Source organism: Plectrocnemia conspersa, unplaced genomic scaffold (assembly GCF_051122295.1).
Source record: "Plectrocnemia conspersa isolate PC_06_02 unplaced genomic scaffold, ASM5112229v1 ptg000001l, whole genome shotgun sequence".
Classification (NCBI taxonomy): domain Eukaryota; kingdom Metazoa; phylum Arthropoda; class Insecta; order Trichoptera; family Polycentropodidae; genus Plectrocnemia; species Plectrocnemia conspersa.
The window spans coordinates 24,520,120-24,543,945 of NW_028277165.1; the positions used below are offsets into that span (position 1 = coordinate 24,520,120).

General features: G+C 32.5%; 3 protein-coding genes across 3 annotated transcripts; 2 read left to right on the forward strand and 1 right to left on the reverse strand.

The window, feature by feature from the left end:
- Positions 1–6,926: 6,926 nt before the first annotated feature.
- Positions 6,927–10,259, forward strand: LOC148239324 (uncharacterized). The gene is made up of 4 exons (XM_088194879.1): positions 6,927–7,280; positions 7,495–9,524; positions 9,792–9,920; positions 9,990–10,259. Exons 2-4 carry the CDS (start codon positions 9,480–9,482, stop codon positions 10,167–10,169), a joined length of 354 nt encoding a protein of 117 aa, XP_088051005.1. The 5' UTR covers positions 6,927–7,280; positions 7,495–9,479; the 3' UTR covers positions 10,170–10,259.
- Positions 10,252–12,548, reverse strand: GCS2beta (glucosidase 2 subunit beta). Its single transcript, XM_088194864.1, has one exon. The coding sequence runs from the start codon at positions 12,531–12,533 to the stop codon at positions 10,887–10,889; it is 1,647 nt and encodes a 548-aa protein (XP_088050990.1). The 5' UTR covers positions 12,534–12,548; the 3' UTR covers positions 10,252–10,886.
- A 2,220-nt stretch (positions 12,549–14,768) lies between these two features.
- Positions 14,769–22,442, forward strand: p24-1 (transmembrane emp24 domain-containing protein). Its single transcript, XM_088191923.1, has 4 exons — positions 14,769–14,955; positions 21,468–21,585; positions 21,657–21,784; positions 22,082–22,442. The coding sequence occupies exons 1-4, from the start codon at positions 14,815–14,817 to the stop codon at positions 22,313–22,315; spliced, it is 621 nt and encodes a 206-aa protein (XP_088048049.1). The 5' UTR covers positions 14,769–14,814; the 3' UTR covers positions 22,316–22,442.
- The last annotated feature ends 1,384 nt before the right edge of the window (positions 22,443–23,826 follow it).

The window sequence follows — 23,826 nt, forward strand, 5'->3', positions numbered from 1 at the left end:
ATATATTTATATATAGAGATGATAAACTATAGTTGATTTTTTAAGTCAACACATGTAGTGATGATACTTTCGTAGCCAATACTTCATAAATTCCATACAATATGTACCGATAACTGGTACACGTGTTTGGATTTAGCTAATAAACTATTGACTGAAGACACACATTTACTTGGAACAATTAGAATTGATCGGAGAGGATTGCCGAAAGAAATAACCAAACAAAAATTGAATCGAGGCGAAATAGCTGCCAAGCAAAATATAAAAGACCTAACTATTTTGAAATGAAGAGACATGCGAGATGTCATTATACTCTTTACAAAAGACAATAAAATAGGTAATCTGTTTGAAAAACCGATAATAATCCACGATTTCAATCAAGGCAAAGCAGCGGTAGATTTATCGGACAAGATGACAGTGTATTGCAGCCCGCTTCGAAAAACAAATTGGCAATCGAGCTCATTTTTATTATTTAAATAGTAAATTCTTTTGTTATGCTAAAAAACGTATCAAAAGAAAAAAATACCATTGTGGAGTTTCGGAAAGAGCTCGCGTTATCTTACGTCGTGCAAAGATTTTTTAGAGCCATCAACTTCAGTAATAACTAAAATGGTTTTAAATCAGCCATGACTTATTGAAAAAAAACGTTCTAGCTTGAAAAGCGTAATTGTGCTAGGTGCTCCAATTCTAAGTTTGGATGAAAATTTGCGAAGCACAAGACCACCGAAGTTGCTGACATACTGTGGGGGGTGTGAGGATCAACCCCACTTCTGTTTATTCTGTATCAATACAGAACATAGAAATGTCTCTATGTAAATGTACTATATAGTACATGTTTGTAAAGTAGCTCGTTTTTCATATGTATGTTGTACATAAACTAACTAATTCTATGTCTTGTGCATACTTTTTCTATTTATTTTTTAGCGGAAAATCTGGACCAACTGAGTAAGTCAATCAGACATAATGAATATCTACAAGTAAGTATTAACCACTAGACTAAAAGTCTGGGAATCGGTGACTTCTATATTATTCATTATAAATTAGTATATGCTATACAATTTATAATCAATAGATATCACTGCAGCTGGTGCCGGTTTTTTTTAATAATAGCGCATTCTTATAAATAAAAATTCGAGTGTCGCTACCGAGTATTGAACCTGCAAATCTCAGAGTTACTAATCTGAGACGTTACGGATTACGCTATTCCGCACTTGATCGTCTCTTATGCTTTCATAAATCTATTATTATTATAATTTTATCTAATAATCTTCGTGTTCTAACAATTTATAATATAATAATTTTAAATCGTTTTATTATGTGAATATGTGACACACTACTATGAAATTAGTACTCGTGGGGTCATTGAACCACCAGGCCCAGATCTAGGGGAGGGGGCAGATTTATGAGGCGGTTAAAATTGGTGTAAAAAAATAATTTATAAAAAATATATAATATATAAACGTGTCGTACAGGATGATCCTATTCGAGTTTTCAATATTAGCAGCACTGTAAATCAGACAGCTGTCAATAAGCACGCTTGTTAAAAGTGTCAAATGTTAGTTTGTAACAACATATTAATGAAATGGTTCGCTTAACCACTGCTTAATGCGTTAAAATTTAGCAATTCCTTTACAGAAAAACAATTCTGTACGAAATGTGTGTCGAATTATAGTCAATTTCATCGTCCTACGTAGATAAAAATTCACACATATGGAGCGAGGAAAATCTTCATGTGATTCACGAGAGGTCATTACATGTCCAAAAAGTGACAAGCGTCATTGAGACTAACTTTTATTGAAAACGATGAAGATCGGACTGTAACAGTCAAAGGTGAGCGCTATAGGCGCATGATAACTGATTATTTTTGGCACGAAATCAAAGATATTGATGTGGAAGACATGTGGTTCCAATAAGACGGCAAAACTTGCCTCGCATCTTTCGGATGTTGGATATTTTGCGTAAAAAGTTCATAGGTTGCATTCGGTGGCGTGCCGTGATTTTTAAAACAGGAGACTAGGTATAAAAAAATATATAAAAAAATTTAGGTAGCATATAAGATATACGAATTTCACATTTATATTTATTATATAATATTTATCTATTTCAACCAAACATTTATTTATTTTAAATCATCCATTGTAGCCTGGCAGATTTAAATACTATGCAATACAACGGGGTAAATCTGTACCAACTGGGTAAGTCAATCAGAAATATTTGATACATACAAGTAAGTTTTAACTATCAGTCAAAATTATGAAAAAATATTGGAACAATCATGTTTTATTAAAAATACAATAACCAATTTAACTAACCTATAAGATTTCATTAATAAATAGTACGATTGATTAAATTAAAACCAGGGCTGTGGAGTCGTTAAAAAAAAACACGACTCCGACTCCGACTCCGATTCCGATATTTACCAACAACACGACTCCACTCCAACTCCGACTCCGACTTCGACTCCGACTCAAAAAAGTTTAATTTTATTAGGTATTTTTGGTGTTTTTCTACACGTTTAATATTCATACGCTATACACATTCATCATTACGCAATTAAAAAATCATAAATTTCATAATTTAAAAAAATGCTCGCAGTCGCTCATTTTTCACGACTCCGACTCCGACTCCAACTCCGGCCAAAACACCACGACTCCACGACTCCAACTCCGACTCCGACTCCGACTCCACAGCCCTGATTAAAACTAATTACATGAATTTTTAAAATAATTCAATTATATACTTAGGCAATCCTTTCTATTTTTTTCAAGTAAGTCTTTTTTTTTCAACACTAGTAAAAGCGTGTAAAGTCCGTCTTCACCCTTAGTATTAAAAACAGATTTTTATGCGTTTTAAACATGAGAAGGTACGTTCGACAGTTGAAGTACTGACTAGAATAGTGAAAATCAAGCAAAAAAGTTTATAAATGTTGTACTTCTTCCAGTTCTATTTCCTTTAAGAATTTTGAAATCTTCGTAACTGTTCTGACAGAAAATTTCGATATACTGTATATGGCCATATATCAATTCTGATGAATCAAATACATTATTAACACTATGTCTTGACAGGTTTCCCCAATGTGTCATACAAACAAGAATTAAAAGATAAACATTAAAACATAATAATTATAGTGCACATAGATGAGCACAATCCTATATTATTTTTTCAGCTTCTCATAGCTATCGCCGAAAACATGTCCGTGTTTGGCAAGCTAGTTGAGAAGCTTTATTGCTCGTTGAGAAGCAAAAGTAGCGTCCTTAACGTTCTAACCTTGACGGTCAAGAATAAGGAACGCGATCACGACTTTCTAGGACAGTGTTACCAAAAGTTTGGCTCGCGAGCCATTCGTTTCTAGTCCGTGGAACATTAGTCAAAAAACAGAAATAAAAATTTTCTCGTTTGAGAATCGTTACGAATTATTTTTAAAGAAATTAAATTATCTTGTGCTCAAAGTTTTATTATATAAAATATTTTTTAAACGTATTGTATTGTAAATTTATTGGAATTAAAAAATGGAGATATAAATGAAGCTTTATCATCGAAAAGACCTCGCAGAGGAAACGCTCGTTACCGAGCGTTCCCACTGCGACGGAGCCGACACGATTTTATTGCTTTTGACGTGAATTTTTGACAATGATAATTGTTTTTGCATCCTCCCATTGACCAAAATTCGGTTTGAATACATTTTGACTAATACTATCATATCAGAAGTCTATATTAATATTGGTAAGGATAGCTATTATATTTTTAAAACATAGTGTAATATCAAAGTGCAGACAAAATGTGAAGCAATATGCGAGATGCGACATCTGTTTGTACTTTCTCTTCCGCTTATTTTCCCCTGAGAGAAATATTTTGGAATTGACCTAATGAAGATTCTAAAACTATGATTCATTTTAGAGCTTTAATTGGGTTAGGTTTGGGTTTGAACAGCAAACGGACGCTTCGCATCTGTTAAGTTGAGTTTCATATACATTTTAGAGAAACATATAATTTTACTAGCGCCTATCAGTTAAATTACATTTTCGCTAGTAGAAATATACTGGTGAAAATATATTTTCATTGAAAACTACACATATCCGTGTGTAAATGTATATATTACTACTTATGGGAAAGTTGAAATCATATAATTTTACTAGCATCTGCCAGATAAATTATAATTTCACTGGTAAAAATATGTATCTACCGGTGTGATTTCACTGAAATTAAATATTTAAAAAAATATTTTCGGGATAGATTCGTGACTGTTTTTTTAGATTTTCTTCGAGGGATCACCCAAAAATTTCTGGTTTAGAATCAGAGACGTGAAAAATTGGCCAAACAGTGATTGTTTTTTTGTGGGAAGGCAAATTCCCCCACCTCCGCTTCCCCAAACAATGTCTCTGATATAATCGGTGAGACGATCATCGCAGAATGTTGGGTGAACCAGCGGCGAAAAAAGTATCTGAAGTACCTATTTCAAATACCACTAAAGTTTGACGTATTGATGATATGTCTCATATGGAAGATCAGATTAAAATAGCGTGTTTTTCTTTACAACTGGATGAAAGTATAGATATTGCAAACTCGGCAATTCTGATGGTATATGTGAGATTATAATACGAAGACGACTTTAAATAAGAATATTTTTTTCAATACTATTAAAAAATGCCACTAGTTTTGAAATATTTAAAGTTATGCGCGTTTTTATTAATAAATGTGGGCTATATTTAAAATTGGTTCAAAAGGGCAAAATTTTTAAGTGATTTCACAAATAAAAACAATATGCAAGTAAGCTCATTATTTCATACATCTCGAAAACGTTGCCACCAAGAAAATTCCAATAGAAGTTATAAAAATTATGAATTATTTTAAAGGAAAATGCTTTAAATACAAGTCAATTCGCTGCACTATGTGATAACATGGAGGCTGAACACGAACATATTTTACATGCCGATATATGTTGGTTGTCAAGAGGCAAAGTCTTATCAAGAGTTTTTGAATTAGAAAGAGATCTAGCGAAATTTATGTGTGAAAAGAAACCGGGTTGGTTAGGACTAGGATATCCAATCCTGGGATCCAGGACGATTTTCAATACCTATCAATCTCGGGATCAGAAAATTTAATCCCGAAACTTTTGGTATTGATTTTTTTATTAATAAAATTGGAATTGGAGTGTATAAAAAAATTGTAACGTTCGGTGCACGTGTACATATGCTCATAGATAATAAATAACATCAAAAATCAATAAAATATGGATATACTCCATTATTAAGTTGGCATTACTGCAGTACTCACACACACTCATTCGTAATAATGTATCACTTATGTATCACTCATGGAATTCACCTAGCTGTTTCTGAAGCTACTTACAAAATTATTCCAATTCAACTTTCGGTATCATGCTTGAAAGAAGATGATGAATATAAATTCACCGATGTAGGTATATGAAAAAGGAATAGGATTTTTGATAATTGATTGATCAATTACTTCGAAGATATAAATGGTGAGAAAATTCGTGATATTAATTAAAAGATCACCCATTAAAAATGATACCATTTTACAAATATAAGTGAAATATCTTTCATTTATTAGACTGTAAAACCAGATGGAATAGTCTTTAAATTATGCAGGAGCGATTTATTTTTTTAAAAACAAGTATAGAAAAAATGCAAATAGACTTAAAACAATTTATCGGTAACGTTCAATGAAAATGATTTAAAAAAAGTGCGAAAATTATAGAAGTTTTGAAACCTCTAAAATTAGCTACAGAAACACTTTGCCGACTCAATTCTTAAATTTTCAGGCAATTGCCCCGAGTTTAATTCTGCTCAGATATGTAAATTGCTCTAAGAAAAACATATAGAAAAACGAAAGCGAATAGATTTAACGGATACGATTACATATTTATTAAATTCCAAATCGTTTGATGAAATTAATATTGATATAATTTTCCCTGTAACAGCTCGTAAAACGTTAAGGCAGTCAATTATAAAATTAATGGAAAGGTTAACAGAAGACCATGAGCAAGCATAGTCGTCTCACCACAATCCTCATCAGTTGAACAAATGACGATGAAAGAGCAATTACATGAAGCAATAACAAAAAGCTTGATGATTTGCTAAACGAAAGTTCAAAATGACACTCGCCTTTTGTCCGCAACAAGAAAAAAAATGATCTTATTTGAAAATGGCGTTTCACGTGGTATACAAATATGACAATGACAGTACCTCCAACTTTCTCAGCAGCAGGCCGCCTGGACACCAAACTTCCAGATCCAGACTAAACGAAGAGACACATGATGCTCTAATACTATTTATATATAAATATTACTATTATTTGAATTGTTTATTGTATTATTTTAATAACACATTTATTTGTTAAGTGATTTATTTTAATTACACTTCTTTTATTTTTTAAAATACATTTACAATGCTTATTTACTGTATTTAATTTATCTCTATGAAGCATAAAGATAAATTTAATACAGTAAATAATAGACTATATAAATAAATTATATACTATGATTGTAAGTATAATATATAATAAAAAATAAATGACTCATATAAAATAAATTATTTTAAGGTTTGGTAACCTTAAGGGGCGTGACTTCGCAGCAAGTAAGACGCAGGTACACTAGTAATAATTTATTAGTTTATATTACATATATTGCGAGTTACTATGATGGGCGAGTATCGTTTTCTCCGAGCAGTGGTGGAGAAGCTTGCGCAGGGATGATGTCCGTGTAAAATCATCAGGGGTCTTATAGGTGGCAGTGACAGTGTTTAGAGGTCAGTTCCTCTTGGTGCGATGATCGTGTTCGGGAGTCTCAGGCCATATCTTCGCGTCTGTCGGCGGAAGCGCGTCTGCCAAGCGGGCCGAATCTGCCAGTGTCTGCCCTCTCCTCATTAGAGACGAGCCTTGAATATTCAGCTTGTTCGCATAAACCGTACGAGATAAAAAATCTTCAGCAATCTCACAAACAGTGATTCGGCGATTATTTAGCATAATTTCCAATTTTCATATGTTGGTTGGTTGTTAATATGTTAGAACTAGGGTTTCTTAATTTCTCGATTTTAGTACATGTTGAAAAATTATATAAATTTCATCGATAACGCTAAAACAGTTAACTGCATCAGGGCAATAAAAACATATACAGAGACCAACCAGTGCATGGAATGAATCTTGCAAATTTGATTATTTCGATGATTTTTTGCTAATTACTATATTTCCCAGCCATGTTAGCTGCATTGTCGTAAGACTGCCTTTAGCATTCTGTGAGGTTAACATTAAGCTCAGTAACTATAGTCTATTTATTTTCAAGAGTCAGTGCGCAAGAACATTGTTTAACGCGTAATCAAAATGTGCTCTTAAATTTCTGCCTTGTGATTGGTCGTTCTCAATGAAACGATTGATCTTACGGCGAACGACCAATCACAGGGCAGAAATTTAAAAGCATGTTATGATTACGCGTTAAACAATGTTCTTGCGCACTGACTCTTGAAAATAAATAGACTATAGATAGTTAAACACTAAATCAACCATGCTTTCCCCTGAGTGATCTTTTAGTTCAAAGAAAGATAAAAATCTCTCATTTGGTAAACCGTTTTCAGGTGTTACATATCTGATAATTATGTGAAATGTCAGAAGTGGAATACACAGAAAAGCTTGAATATCCGCCCTTATTCACGTCAGCCACAATTATGTTCTTAACTTTTTTTGCCATGAGTTGAATAATTTCCTCTCATATGGTTTTTGACAAATAAGAAGGACCAGAATTCGTGATGTGAGTTTCATACTGATTGATAAAAGCATGTTAAAATGGATCGAATTTTGCTACTAGTTCTAAAAGACTAAGATAATTGTCTTTATTTAGTGATGCAAATTCCTATGGTTTTACACCTCAGCTGGAGGCCTCTGGATTTTTAGCTAGGACATAGCGAACCACAGAGAGTTTATTTATTTATTTTATTTATTTAAGAACGACCACAATGATCAAAAATAAAAGTACTTAAATATAATTAAATGAAACACATTAAGATAAACAATAAAAGATAGCATATCTACCTAAAATTGTCACATTTCTTAACTTTTTTGATAATGGAATAACTGATGGATTAAAATAATAAAATAATCAGTCGGAGTCGTCTGATTTTTGAAGACTCCGACTCCGCTCAAAATGCAATAAATCCACGACTCCGACTCTGAAACTAAATATTTTTACAGATGTGTTAACGTGTAAGATTATTTTTGATATTTTACTGAATGAAAACCGCACGGTTAAATATTTTTGTAACATTGATTTATAAATGAAAATTTAATACCGTGGTCTACGTCTCAAGGATTGCCTCGATTATTTATTATATATGCAAACAAACCAGTTATCGTTTGACTAATAATATCTATGTATTATATTTACACACATTACAATAATATTTTTCAGTAAAATTTCTATCTTACTATGATTTCCTGTCGTTTTTTTCTGGTATTATTTATCTATTTTTCTTATTGACCTGTAACACTAAATAGTTTTTATTTTGATATTCAGGCTTGTTTCTTATATCTTTCAGAAACGCTATTAGCATTTTTGAGCTTTGAAAAAAAAATAACATGTAAGTTGTTTTAATTTTTAGGTCCTTTTTACACTCCTTTATTATTTTTCATGATAATGAAGAATTAAAACGATTTACATGTATCTTTCATTAAAAAGCTAGTAATTAATTTAACATTTTCATTGGAGTCAGAACTTGTAAGACTTGTTTTTCTGTTAAATGTTGTAGATGTAATATAAAATCATTTTTAGAATTTATAAAACAATTTATTACCTTGAAATATTTGTGAAAATTGCTAATTTCGTGACTGAAATATTTTAACTGTTATTCATTATTAAAAATTATTTTTATACTGCTGCTTTTAATTTATAAAAAAATATTTGAAAATATCAATTCTAATTGCGATATATTTGCATACTAAGTTTTTCCTTTACTATTTTCCGCGACTACAGCGCTACTAATGGAGTTTTCCGGAACTAATATTTTATTTGGTTCAAAACTCTGCTATTTTTTTAAAACTATATATGTATTCTAATCATTGACTTGATAGATAGGAAAGTGCTATCTATTCAACGTAATAAAGGAAGCACTTAACACAAACTAGTTGAACAGGTAAATTTCGACTGGATTTTTAATAATAAATTCTTGATAATAAAAAACTAGTTTTAGTTTTTTACTATAGGACCACGTAAACCTTATCATTAGATTAAATAGTAGTTTTTAAACTGCTTTTATAGTTGATAGTCACTTTGTATAACTTTTGGTTAGGCTATATATACACAAATACTATGCATTTTTAACTTTAGTTTTATATTACTGTCAGTAGTATCCTCATAAGAAAAGATGCGTTCGTTAGTAGGCATTTTATTATTTTGTTCGCTTCAGGTAATTTTTAAAATAAATATGTTTTCTGTAGATATCATATGATTGATATAATATATTATTTATTTACAGATGATTTTTGCTCAAAATCAAACAGATATAGATGAGAAGAATGAGGTATTTGATTTATTTGTATAATTTTTTTCCTCAAATTATATTATATGTTGCATGATAGTAATGATTATTGAGTTGAAAGTTGCATGTTCAAATATCACATAAACTATGTTTTTTAATTTGTTTGAAATTTTCCGATCGATTACCTCAGATTTGGTTTTTTTATTCCATGGATAGATCTTGAGGGGTTTAATTTAAAAATGAGTCAAGTCACTATGCCATTGAGTGCAATGTAACAATAAAAATGTATATATCACACTTATTTTATAGCGTTGCAGGACTCTTTACGTAGATAGGATCAACGAAATTCGCGATGAGTCTCTGGGGTCTGCCGAAAACTGCAACAATATCGAATTTAACGTAGAAAGCACCAAATCGTTCGTTGATATGTTGATCAAGGTTGGTAACGTATTATTTTCAGTCGATATTACAATATATGTAATTTTATTTATCGAATGCGAACAATAGCTATCGATCTCTAAAAAAGAAGATAAGCCGGTAATAATCGAAGAGCTGAAGACGTTCGTCAACGAAGTTCTGCTGATGCAAAACGTCGCTAGGTGTATCAACTTCCAATTGGAAGACTTGGGCGAAACTTTAGTGATTGCAAATGAAGATTATTCTAGATGTATCGACGACAATCTATAAATATTTCATAGATCAGCTGGAATATCACAATTATTAAATGCAAAAATGAAGAGTGTTTGTATAAATAATAAAATAAAATGTATAACGTATTACAAACTGTTTATTACTATTAAAAATACTCAAACATTACTGTGAACATCGTCAACGATCTTATAACATGTAAATTGGGACCAGAAACGTATCACGCCATTCATTAAGTTTATGTTATACACTGATTCGACTTAAATCTATACGTATTTTATTTTTGCCAACATCTAAATGTTTATATATTTCGCAACATCCTAAGACACATTATAACAATAACAAAAGTCACATAACCCGCATTATTGCATTAAAAAATCAGCATAGAACTGGAATGTGTTTGAATGTGAATTAATTTTTAAGGTTGCTACAACGTATAAAAAAACAGTCTTCCGAGAACCTTTCTTATTATAATTTTACCTAAGTACTAATACATGAACGATGCTATAACGACATTTGGAATAGGTATTGTGATTCGATTGATATTTTACACATTCTAGATGCTACGCCTCAAATTTAAAATGAAAACCAAAAATCAAAACCACGTTTTAATAGAAAATAAATAACAAATCGCAATCGGTTCTGGCAAAAGAAATGCACGAATCACTACATTTTTAAACATATTTGTTCCAAAATTTATTCAATCTTATATAAAATAGTTTTTTTTATAATCGTTTCTAAAATGAAACTAAAAAATTATAGTTCGTCGTGACCGGTCTTCTCTTGAGTCCCGTCGCTCTCGTAATCGACGCAAGCCGCCGGCGTCTCCATCTCGAACACGTATTCGCATCTATTCGGCTCGGAGACCGATGTGATTCTAGAGTCCAGTCCGCATTGTATGTTTACTCTGACCGATCGATCCGGTCCGTTCCAACAAGACATACCGTGGGAATAGAGCATAGCGGTGTACTTATCGTCTTCTCCGACCCATTCTCCCCAAGTTCCCAGATTAGTATCTCTATTCTCGCTCTTGGGCGTCTGAGTGGCCTTGTCGAACGGACACAGTTTATAGATATACTCCCGATCGGAGAATTCGATGCACTGACCCGCTAAAGTCGCAAACTCTTCTTTAGGACCGTAATCTTTATCCAACATTCCCATTAACTTTTCAATTTCGGTGTCAATTTCGCGAACGACTTTGTCGGCTTGAATGTAATGATTGCGCGCCTCCGTCGCCTCGTTGACTAATCGTTGAGTCTCTTCGTCGTACTGCGGTTCAGATTTCGGTTGTTCTTCTTCAGCATCGTGCGTTTCTTCATTTTCAGCGACTTCTTCGTGTTCGTGCTCCTCTTCTTCTTCTTCTTCCTCTTCGTGCGTCTCTTCGTTATCTGCGTCTCGCTCTAATTCTTCATTATCTTGTTCTATCGGAGGCTTAAATAGTCCATTTTCCATCATCAAATAAGGTTTGATTAACGGCCACGCCGAATCGATGAATTCGCGCAACGTGACTTCGTTATTTTCGCCTAAAAAGAACCGAGCTTCTTCTTCGGACACCTCTCCGTCTCTATTTTTATCAAAGGTGTTTCTCGTTTTTAGTTCGTTCAAATCGACTACGCCGTCGCTGTTGGAGTCGTACTTGCGGAACGTTTCTTCGGCTTCTTGTTCGTTAGGCGTTTCTATATCTTCGGTTTTGTTGTCCGGTTCGGCTTCTTTATACTGATCTAGAGCCGTTCTCTCTAGAGATTCGGCGCTCTCTTTGATCTGCTCTTTGTCTATCTTCATTTGTTCGGCTTCGGCTCTTTCGCGTTGGAGCTCCGCGAGTCGATCTTTCATACCGGTTCTGGCTACCGCTCCGTCTCTGATTATATCGGCTCGTAAACGAGCCCCGGCTAGCAGCAACTGAGCTCTGCGCTGAGCCTCCAATCTCGCCTCTCGTCCCAGCTGCTCGCAGGTGTCCCTGCATTCCGTCCCGCTGGCCCATTCGTCCGCAGCGTCGCAGCAGTCGCAAACTCCGTCGTTCACTCTGGAGCTGGGTACGTCCAGAGGCTCGTGGCCCGCGTTGGTGCAGTGAAAGACTCCGTTGAGGCAGGCGGAAGTGCCCGGCTCGTCCGTTCCGTCCCTGCAGTCGCAATAATCGTCGTTGACAAAGGCGTAGGGCAGGCGAAGGCTCCCGTCGAGACAAGTGAAGGTGTCGGCGGGAGCGTAGAGGGGCGCCTTCGCTTGAGGCACGCCTCTGGGACGCGCGCCTCCGCCTCCGGCCACCAGCGCCGCGGCCGAAACCAACAACAAAAGAGCTCGGGTAGTCCGAATCATCCCGTCGACACCGGCCGACCGGCACATGTCATCGCGCATGTCTACCAACCTACGCGGCTCGGACACCGATGCCACATTAACAAACGTCATTAAGTGTCACTTTTGCAAGGTGGCAACACTGCTCTTCGTGATTCTACAAATTTGGTATTCAATACAATATTATTTAAATAAACTACTGAATAATGTTTTTATTACGACCTTTTCAGCAAGATCCAATGATAAATCCTCATTTTAACTTGCAACAAATTTTGGAAAATCTATTTTATCCATATTCTTCCGTATTCGGAGCACAAGATGAAAGATAAAATTTTAAAAAGATAAGTCGTGGTTAGCTTATTTCACGATTATGAAAAGAGTCTTTTGTAACACTGTTCGTTTTTGCTCCCAAAGTTGCAGGTAAAGAACGATGCAACGGTGAAGGCAAAACTTTGATTACAATAGTTCTGCAAGCGTTTTTAAAACTCCTTGGTAAGGATGGAATAAGTGATTGCAATAATACCGGTATTTTCAAGAGAATAACAGGCAATATCGGTATTACCGGTATTGACAATATTATTATTATTTTAATTAATTGCCGGGGTATTCGAATCCCCGGCAATTATTGTTTCGACATACATTTTAATTATATCATTATTCCTTTTAATGTTTACAATGTTTATATCCAGCATGAGTTTAATTTGAATTGTGTTTTTATTGCATTACAATTAAATTACAACTATAGCTAATTGTTATGTAACAATCTATCGCTCGAAAACTCATTCTCAACCAATCCCGTACGGAGACCAATCTAGCAATCAGAGAAGCCGACCGAAACATATAAATACGTGGTCAAAAAACTCTAGTCGGCACTTCGCCGGATCGATTCGAACACCGCTGACATCTCGACCACTCTATTTTCCCGACATGGACCAGGATCAAGATTCGCCAAGACCACTATATAAAAATTAAGACCCGGACTTCTAGCTCGGATATCGGTTTTCATAGAAAACCTAGCCGACTACAGTATTTTTTAAACGTTGTTTAGTCGGCTTATCTGATAGTTGTTTATTCATTCAAAGTCAAAATTAACGCTTTATTATTAAGTTAATGCTGTAATATGTTATTGAATGTTAATACATTTATGAAGGGCTATTTATATACATATGTATAGGTTTTATTATGGCCGAAACTTGACGGCACTCTGGTAGCACCTTCGATGGATAAACAACGGTCGGTGTTGCCTCGTTCTCTATTCAAAGGCATATATTTCAATATAACACGTAACTATATATAACACAAAAAAATACTACTGCAGCGGCTCACCCGTTATCATCCGCCCGCCAAGCATGGAAGTTTAAAAAGGAAATTCTTGTAAAACATTTTAAATTTGAATCTGCTAATGCAACATATATGTATATCTAAAACAAGTCAAAATAGTACTATTGATTGTTGTGGTGAGGAAATAATCGGAAAAAATCAAATAATTTGTATTCGAATCTAAATATTATTTTGTATATTAGACGAAACAACCGATTTAACCACAATATCCCAATTGAATTTGATAATTCTGTATGTTTACAAAAATGGAATCAAAGAGGATTTTATTGAATTTTTTGATTTGCGAATTTCGACCTGCGGATTTTTCAAGTTGCGAGTTTCTGTAACTCAAATTAAAAATCTACTCCATATTCAGCTATAGTTCTCTGTTTCAACTAGTTGTAATTTTGGTTGAACCGGGATTATCCTGGTTTTATACTATCGGTCCAGGTTTCACAAAATTTCCGAGAATAGCTTTTTTTTAGCTGTCCTGGCTTAGAATTTAATAATTATGGTAAGCCTATATTTAATCTCTTTTTGTCCAAATGTGTAGGGGGAGAGTGTACACGAAATTCTTTTAGGGTAATAAAATAAGTTATTGTTTTTTTTCATGCACCAGCGAAATAAAATTTCACATTAAAAATATTTGAAGCAGTAAGTTAGGAAGATTATTCGGTACTCACTGGGTAAAAAACATTACATTTTGATGTATTACTACAAGTTACACCTTGCGCTTGTCATCAGTAGAGCTCGCACGAAATCGGACTTAACGGTTTCGAGACCTAGACATTCTACGACGCAATGTCATGGCAAGAACGATCCATCCATATAGTAATTTAATTATAATTTATTGTACGGAACCTGTGCAATATTGGCAAAATTAACTATTTAACGTAATTATTTATAAATTTTATAAAAGCATTTGTATCGCACAATATAATTTTTCGAATTAAATAAAACATGACGTGTATATATGAAATAATTTTCTGTTACAATATTGCTCGTTACATCGAATACGTTCGCTAGACCTAGTGCTGTGCTTGTACGGAGCGGCGAGCAGACGTCACTGTGAAGGATGTGGAGGTTGGTGCTTGTGCTGCTTTTGGCGGCGAGGCCTTCGCCCGCCGTAGAGTTGACGTTTGAATTGCCCGACAACGCGAGGGAATGCTTCTACCAGGAAATCGTCAAGAACATCTCCGCCACCCTCGAATTTCAGGTTCGACTATCGTTCGATTCACCCCCTGACATATACGTGTTCCTAACGAACACCGACTTCATCGTCAAATTATCTACTGCTTTTTTATTATTTCCCCTCCGAATTCTAACATTTTCATGTTTAATGTAAATATGTATATCAGGCTCTTCACTTCTTAAATTATTCACTTGACATAATCTAATTTATTAGAATATGAGTAACGTATTTTCCTCTTTTGATTATTTCACATTTTAGATTGCGTCAATGAAAAGTTTTATAATAAATATCATGCATTGACTAGGTATAACAACCAATGTTCAAGGTTCACATTTTTGTACCACACATAAAAAACTACTTAATAATGTCAATTATTTTGGTGACCGGGTTATTGAGCAAACAAAAATTTCACACAGCGAAAATTCTGAGCTTAGGTGATTTTTTGATTGTCAAATATATTTTGCTTTTAATTCCAACTACTTTATATTTTCTCTACTTTTAAGTTAAAAATTATGTAATTACAGGAAATTTAATTATCATACCAATGTAAAGTACTAATATAATTGTAAAATATTTTTGAATTAAAATCATATTATTATCTCTTATATAATATATACATACATTATTTTTATTGATGTTTTCTTAAATATACATGTTTGTGTATATTAATCATCTATGATCAGAATTTTTAATGTTAAAAATTTTCGATGTGTGCAATGTTTCTTTAATGCGTTTATTTAAAAAATATTCACGGGTACAATAGTATACAGACATGTTAAATACACAATACATTGTTTACAATTTAAAAATAAAAAAAATAATAATAAGTTATCCCTGAGTATAATAAAGTAAAGGTTCAAGGAAAAACACATAAAACCTTTTACAAAAAAAAAAAATTTTAAAATATACATATATAAAATATAACACATAGATAATTAAAAATATTAGATCAAATAAATTAGCGAACTGAAGCTGTTACTGTTTGTGTTTGAATGTCCTAGAGTAAGATGTGTTTTGGCATTTTGTGTATACATATATTTAAATTTAAGTCCTTTTTTGTCATAGTTACCGATACTAAATATTAGTGGGTTAGTATGTTCTCGCGAAATGTTTTTATAATATTTATTCGTGTGATAATAGCAATGTTCTTTTATTGTTGGAATTCTATATTTTTTATGTAACTTTTTAAGATTCGTTTAAAATGGGGTGTTATATATTATTTTTATTGCTTTATTTTGAATTACTTGTAATTTATCAATGTTAGTTTTACTCGTATTGCTCCATATCGGGCAAGCATATGTTAAGACTGGTCTAATTAACTGTTTATATAGAAGAATTTTATTCGCTGTGCGCAATAATCATTTACGCAATAATCACCGAACCAATTATTGTGTGTATTGTATATATTCTAATTGGAATTTGAACGTGTGGTTTAGCAACTAAACGTTATCCTGAATTATGTGGTTTTGCACTTAAACTTGATACAAGAGTTCAGAAATACCGAAAAATATTTAAATGTTACAGTTGCTTTATATAATGGGGATAAATGATAAACAAGTACTTGATCTTTAACCCTTTAACCACTTTACACGCGGTTGTAAAAATATAATAACTATTTTTAATATTAAAAAAATATTATTTTTTAACTTACTTTATAGTTAAAATTACATTTTTTGTAGGTAAAGTAATTTTTATAGTTGTTTTTTTCAACTTATTTGTTAAACAGCCTAAAACAAAAAAATATAAAACCGTTTTTGAGATCATCACATAAAATCAATTGAATATCATAAAATTTTAAGTTATTTAATTTACAATTTTTCAGTGATCTAAACTTATTTACTCATAAAAAATATTAAATTTTACAATATAATCAAAATAATATTTCCTTTTCGTGATTTTGTTCTTTTATTTTTCGTGTTTTTGTTGAATCAAATTCATCATTTATTAAAATCAATGTTTTGTAAAATCATGTTCAATTGCTAATATTACGATATTCTATAATTTTTTCCAAGCAAGGATGACAATCTTAAATAGGTTTATATAATTTTCAATTTACTGAAGCACCTTTCAGTAGAGTCTACAGTGAACGGTAATGTTAAAATTATCCTTAACACAAAATTCAAATCTGGATATGACTGTATTAGATTGTATTTTGGCATTATTTTTGATATATATCTAAACCATGCCATTGCCTGATTTTTGAAACTGATTATTTCTGATAACAATTTATTAGAATTGATATCATTAGGATATTTGAAGGCAAAATCATAAACTGTAAAAAACATAAATGTCAATTTTCTGCATTCATCGACATCGATTTTTCTCCTGTAAAAAATTTGAAATGCAATTTAATTTCATATATATTTTCATATCTCCATCCTTTCATTTCTACTGTAAATAAAATTGATCATCATAATAAATATATTGTTAAGATTGATCATCTAATTTACAAATTATACATAGTTTGTTTCCAAATTCTGTAGACAATTCTATTTCTGAAGCAAATTTCTCACTTTTAGAAAAAATATTTTCCCATATGGTGTCTCATTTGCTGCAACTAATTAGATAATCCTTGTATCAAACATGAAGCTTTAATTATAGTCATCGTTTTTTAATGTAAAGCTATGTTTAATCTATAAACTTCTTGCAATATTAAATTCCGTTAAATAGTGTACACAAAAATTTAAAATTTATTTGTTTCTATTAAAGCAAATTTTTAATTTCGACATGTAAAGATTGTTTCTTTTCTATATCCATTACATACTTATGGAATTTGCTGATCCAATTCCTTAATGGCATGTGCTCTTGAGGCCCAGTTTGTGTATGACCTTTCATAGTTCTTTTTGATACAGACATTAGTTTATCCTATCTATTCGTTGAATTCACAAAAAAAACGTATAGTTTCTCTGAAAAATTCTGAAAAATGTAATCATATCAGTACTTGAATAAGCAGCATTTTATAAACCAAATTCAACTTTTCCTGAGGGGGGGAGGGGTAAAAATTGACTAGCCAGTGGTAATTTTTTAATATTTCGATTTCATTAAATGATAAAAAGGCTGGCGGCCTTCTATGAGGTTCTTTACTGTGCATTCGACCAGCTCTTTATTCGAAAGCGCCCTCGAGTGCTTGACGTGTCATATCCTAGATGGTTTTCTCATGAGATCATCTCATTGCTAAAAAGAAAACACGCCTTTCATTACTTATGGAAAAGATCGGGACATCCATCTGCTCTCGAGGAATTTCGTTCATTAAGAGCATGCGTTAAGTGTTTGATAATTTCCTGTCATCGCAATCATTACAAAAGTTGCCAAAAACGAATAATTAATGATCCCAAAGCGTTTTGGAAATTCATTAACACTAAACGCACTACTCAGTCGATGTCGAAAGTGATGAACCTCAACAATAAAACATTGGACGGTTCACAAAATATTGCTGACGGTTTTGCGCAATATTTTCGTTTTGCTTTCGAGGAATATTTTTCGCCTTCTGCTCAGTCGCTTCCTTCTTCATGTTCATGGTCTTCAGTACTGACCATCAAAGAAACTGAGCACTCATATCTTAAATACGGATTTAATAAATTAAAGACCTGATTTAATTCCCAATTTTATTTTGAAGGGTTGCGAAGTCAGTCTCGCTGCTCCTTTAAAATATATTTATGATCTGATTCTCAAGACATCATCATTTCCTGATCTATGGAAATGCACTAAAGTCACCCCTATTCATAAAAAGGGTGACAAATTATAGACCAGTCGCAGTGTTGTTAGCTCCTGCTAAATTATTTGAAATAATTATTCATAAATATCTCTATAATCACTTTCAGCAAGTTTTGTTAGACCAACAGCACGGGTTTCGTCCTGCCCGTTCCACTGTTACTAACCTTCTGTCGTTCACCGAAACGGTGACAACTTCTCTCGATGCGGGAATTCAAGTAGACATCGTGTATACAGATTTTGAGAAAGTTTGTCATAGGTTATTATTAAAAAAATTGTCGAACCTCGGTTGCTCGGATAATTTAACTCGTTTATTCTCAAGTTGTTTAAGCAATCGTAGACAGTTTGTAACCTATGGTGGCCGATTGTCGAAAGAATATTTTACCCCTTCGGGGGTTCCTCAACGATCCAATCTGGGCCCTCTGCTTTTTGTGCTATTTATTAATGACATAAATACAGCAATTACAAATTCAAGTTTTCTTCTGTACGCAGATGATTTAAAATTATATAAATGCATTCGATCTGTTGTGGACTCCTCTACAAAGTGATTTAGACTCTCTGTGGAGATGGGCTTCCGTTAACCGTCTGCCCTTTAGTGTCGGAAAGTGCCATACTGTGTGATTTTCTCGATCCCATTCGCCATGTGCTTATTTCTACCATCTCGGTGGTAACATTTTGACTAAAGAAACTTCCACTAAAGATTTCGGAATCACTTTCGAGAGCAAATGGAGATTCTCTCTACACATACACGACGTCTGTGATAAATTTTCCAAGATGCTCAGCTTTGTTATGAGGAATGCCTTTCACTTTGACGTTCCATCAGTTATTCGCATCTTCTATGACACCTTAGTTCGTAGCATTCTTGAATCGGGATCTATAATTTGGAATCCCCGAATAGCCAAATATTCTCTTTTAGTGGAAAAAATTCAAAAAAGGTATTTAAGATACCTTTACAAAAGGACATTTGATTATTATCTGTACATATATCCCAGCGCCTTTCTTTTAGGAGCGTTGGGATACGATTCGCTGAGTTCTCGCAGAAAGTTGTATGTCACTAAGCATTTTTTCAAATTACTAAAAGGTGCTGTCAACAATACAGCTATTCTCGAGGAATTCCAGTTTTGGGCTCCAGAACATTTTCGAGAATCACGATCACGTCCTCTTTTGATGGCCGTTAGGGCTAGGACGTCCGCACTTGCCGACTCGCCTATAACTGTGGCCATTCGGCTCCTTAATACGCTGGCATTACATATTGACCTGTTTAATGTTAGCTACTAGGAGATGATCCAGTTTGTATCATTTCATTTTGATATCTTATAATTTTTTGTAATGTTTATTATTTTTAAGTATTGATCTATTTATGTATATATACGTTTTTTTTGTTTTGTAAATTTAAAATTTATTTTCGACCATCGTGGCGCATTGGGGTAACCTGTTAGGCCACGATAGTCTTAATTTAATCTAAAAAATAAAAAAATATACATTTTTCTAGCCAAATTCAAAGGGGAGCAAATTATTAAAAATCTGTTCCCCTTCCAAATGATGTTCCTGATTAGAATCCTCGTCAAAAGCAATAAAATCGTGCTGTCGCAGTGGAAACAATCTTTATTTAGCGTTCATATTAAGACTTTCTAACAATACTACTACTAACAATAAGTGAGAATTGAATGATGCATATTTTAAACAAATTTTGTCCAATATAAGAGCGCAAAAAACAATTATCCCTTCTCAGAAGTCAAAAATCCATGTCAAAAACAATAAAATCGTTCCATTGCAATGGGAACGCTCAGTAACGAGCGTTCCCATCCAAGTTCAAAATAATCTCCTTCTAAGAAATATTTGCTAATACAATACATTTCTTGAAACAGAAGGTTTACATTTTTTGCGAATGAATGAATGAAAATGCCAAATTCCTGTATCTGTCACTGCTCAGGACTTAGTTCGTTTTTTAAAAAAATGTTTTTGCTTTTAAATTTACGATATTATTGGCGGCTCGTTTGAAATGCAAATCGCAGAAGACACCCGATGTTTTTTGTATCCTGCTACTCAAACATACCGTTAAGCGCACTCACAAAAATAGCCAATACATAACCATCAAATTTATGCCTCACCCCCTTACTGGACCTGCTTGTGATCATATGATTTCCATGCTAAATTGATACTAAATTAGTTTCCTCTGACACAGTATTATTTGACAGGGTAAAGATCCTCATCTGCTTGTCCAGGCTTGACTTGAACAATTGTAAAATTTGTATAAAATTCCATTTATAAAAATATGTTTACACAAATCTTATGGATTCCATAAAAATAGCGCATCTACATTTTTGTGTAATACTTTATATTGTTTGTAAATCACTGAATTGCTTTCGGTGTTCACTGACATGCAGAATTCAGTAATTGGTTTCGTTCCATTTCAATAACAGGTATAGGTTTTAGAGGAATAATAGCCATGCATTATAATAGCATTTTGTTGCCTATACTTAATTGGAATGAAGTGAAATACAAGTTATAAATATGCTATAATTTAACTTTTAATCTAATGACTAAATATTTTTTCGGCGCTGAAACATTATGATTTTATTCGATTGTCGAGTGTTTAGACAATAGTTTTTATTGCATGTAAAAGGTAATTTACTCAAAAAAGTATAATCGGTTCTTATATTACGTCAAAAATTTTTTGTGAAGCATTGGATATCTTATTTTTCATGTATTAATGTAAAACCTTCCATAGTATTGTTTTTGTATCTTAATTTTAAACCTATCGTTGTAATGTCAATATAAAATGAATAAACCTTTAATTATAAATGTTGTTTATTAACTTATAGGTGGTCACTGGCGGTCAGTACGATGTAGATGTATCATTGGAATCCCCTACCAAAGAAATAATATACAAACAAATAAAAATGCAGTTTGATTCCCACCAGTTTGTGGCACCAGTCACTGGTAAGTTATTTATACAAGTGTACTATACTAATTTATTATTTTCAAGTTTTAATGATTGGCGTAAATTTCAGGTGTATACACCGTTTGTTTTAGCAACGAATTTAGCACATTTTCTCACAAACTTGTGTATATGGACTTCCAAGCTGGACCAGAGCCAGTTTTACCGGGTCTTGGCGAACATGTGACTGCATTAACTCAGGTAATCATATATATATATATATATTTTGATATAAATTTTGTAAATTAGCTTCAGAAAGAAACTTTTATTATTCTAATATTTGATTAAAAATTTATTATATATTATAAATCAGGTTATTCTATCTTTGAAGCTAAAAAGCGTTGTGTTATTTATCAAAATTTCTTATCTATACGTGAACGGAAAAGCTGTTTAAATATCTTTTTTATGTCCATAAATTAAAAACCTTGTAATGCAAGTGTTATTTACACACATTTTTTTATATATATTTTTATTGTTATATTTCTTTGCTTTTTTCAGTTGGAATCTTCAGCTCAAGAAATACACAAGGCGTTGAATAATATATTGGATTATCAAACACATCATAGGTTGCGCGAGGCGCAAGGTCGGAAGCGGGCCGAGGACATAAACGAGAGAGTCCATTGGTGGTCCATCGGCGAAACGATAGCCATCGTCGTCGTCACCGTAGGTCAAGTTTTCATATTGAAAAACTTCTTTACAGACCGGCCGTCAGTTTCGTATAGCAGGATGTAGTGCTTACTATTTATTTTAGCTATTTTAAAAATTAATTGGATTGGACGTTGTTTGTGAAGTTTTGTTCGGTAACCAAAATATGAAATTGGTGGTATTTTTGTGTTTGCTCGCACTTAAAAAAAACAAATAGAAGACTAATAATTGTTAAGATGTACTGATCGCCATTAATATATTCCCTCATTACACGTTTTTTTGGCTGGTCTTCATAGAAGAAATATGTATTAAATATTATTTTAATTTTTATTATATTATTGAAGATATTTTTTATGTTGTTTGAAACGTGCATATTTTTATTTGAATGGTTCTTATCTGAAATGAAGTTTATTTAGGTCGGATAATTATACACAGCAATAATTTATAGTCCATTAAAAAATATATACTTAAATAAATTAAATGTTACATGCCTATATTTGTTACAAATGTTTATTATTTATTTAATATATATTTTAATATGAATACATGAATTTCATTTATAAAAAAATACTTGATCACAATTGTTCCAGAGAAATGAAGTACAATAAAAGAAATACAAAAGATACTTATTAGTATTATTTTATTATTTAAGAATTGTATTATACCCTGTCATATGTTATAAAAAAAGAATTTGTTTGATTGCTTGTATGCCGTGAGTAGAAATATTTTATATAGTAAATTTGTAAAAAAACTTTGTATTGTACAAGAATTATTGGCAGCAATATCATATTTGTCATTTTTAATGGTTTCTGTACTATACATATAAAAATGTCAACTCTAGTTGTTCTAAGAATGTATCACTAGTGCTTATATATTTGACCTTTTCTAATTTTTTGGTTTATACAAATATATAATGATATTCTTTATGAATTAAAATAACTCATTATTAAAGAATTTTTATACCATAAATTAATGATTTAGTTTAATTTTAGTTAGTCATTCGCAAGTTCAGGAAAATCTAGGAAAACCTAATCTGTAATGATCGATGAGAATAATAATTATAAAATAATCACTATTTCCGATCTCCTAAGGCCGATAGAAATTGAAAAACAATAAAGGATTCAAACCTAGGTTTTTCAAATATGGGTTAATAAGAACTGATTAGATGAAATGGTGTGACTGACTCGTAACTTGTGAGTGGTCAATTTACTGTGATAATTATGTCTCAAATCAGAGATGCTTTTTTTGTGCTAATGGTGTAAGGACTCTTATACAGGGACATCATTTGAGGGGGAGTAGGTGGGGGGAATTTGTCTTCCTTGAATTTCGCCAGAAAAATAGTCATTAAATAAAATCGAAGTATTAAAAAAATTACCACTGACTGTGCAACTTCCCCCCTCCCCCACCCTGAAAAAAAGGCAAATCTATCCTAAAAATATTTTTTAAAATAAACCATTTCAGTGAAAATATAATTTATCTGATAGGTGCTAGTAAAATTATATTATTTAAATTTTTCCATATGTAGTAATATATACATTCACATTTATCATTATCTATTTTCAGTGAAGGTATATTTTTACTAATGAAATCCAAATACA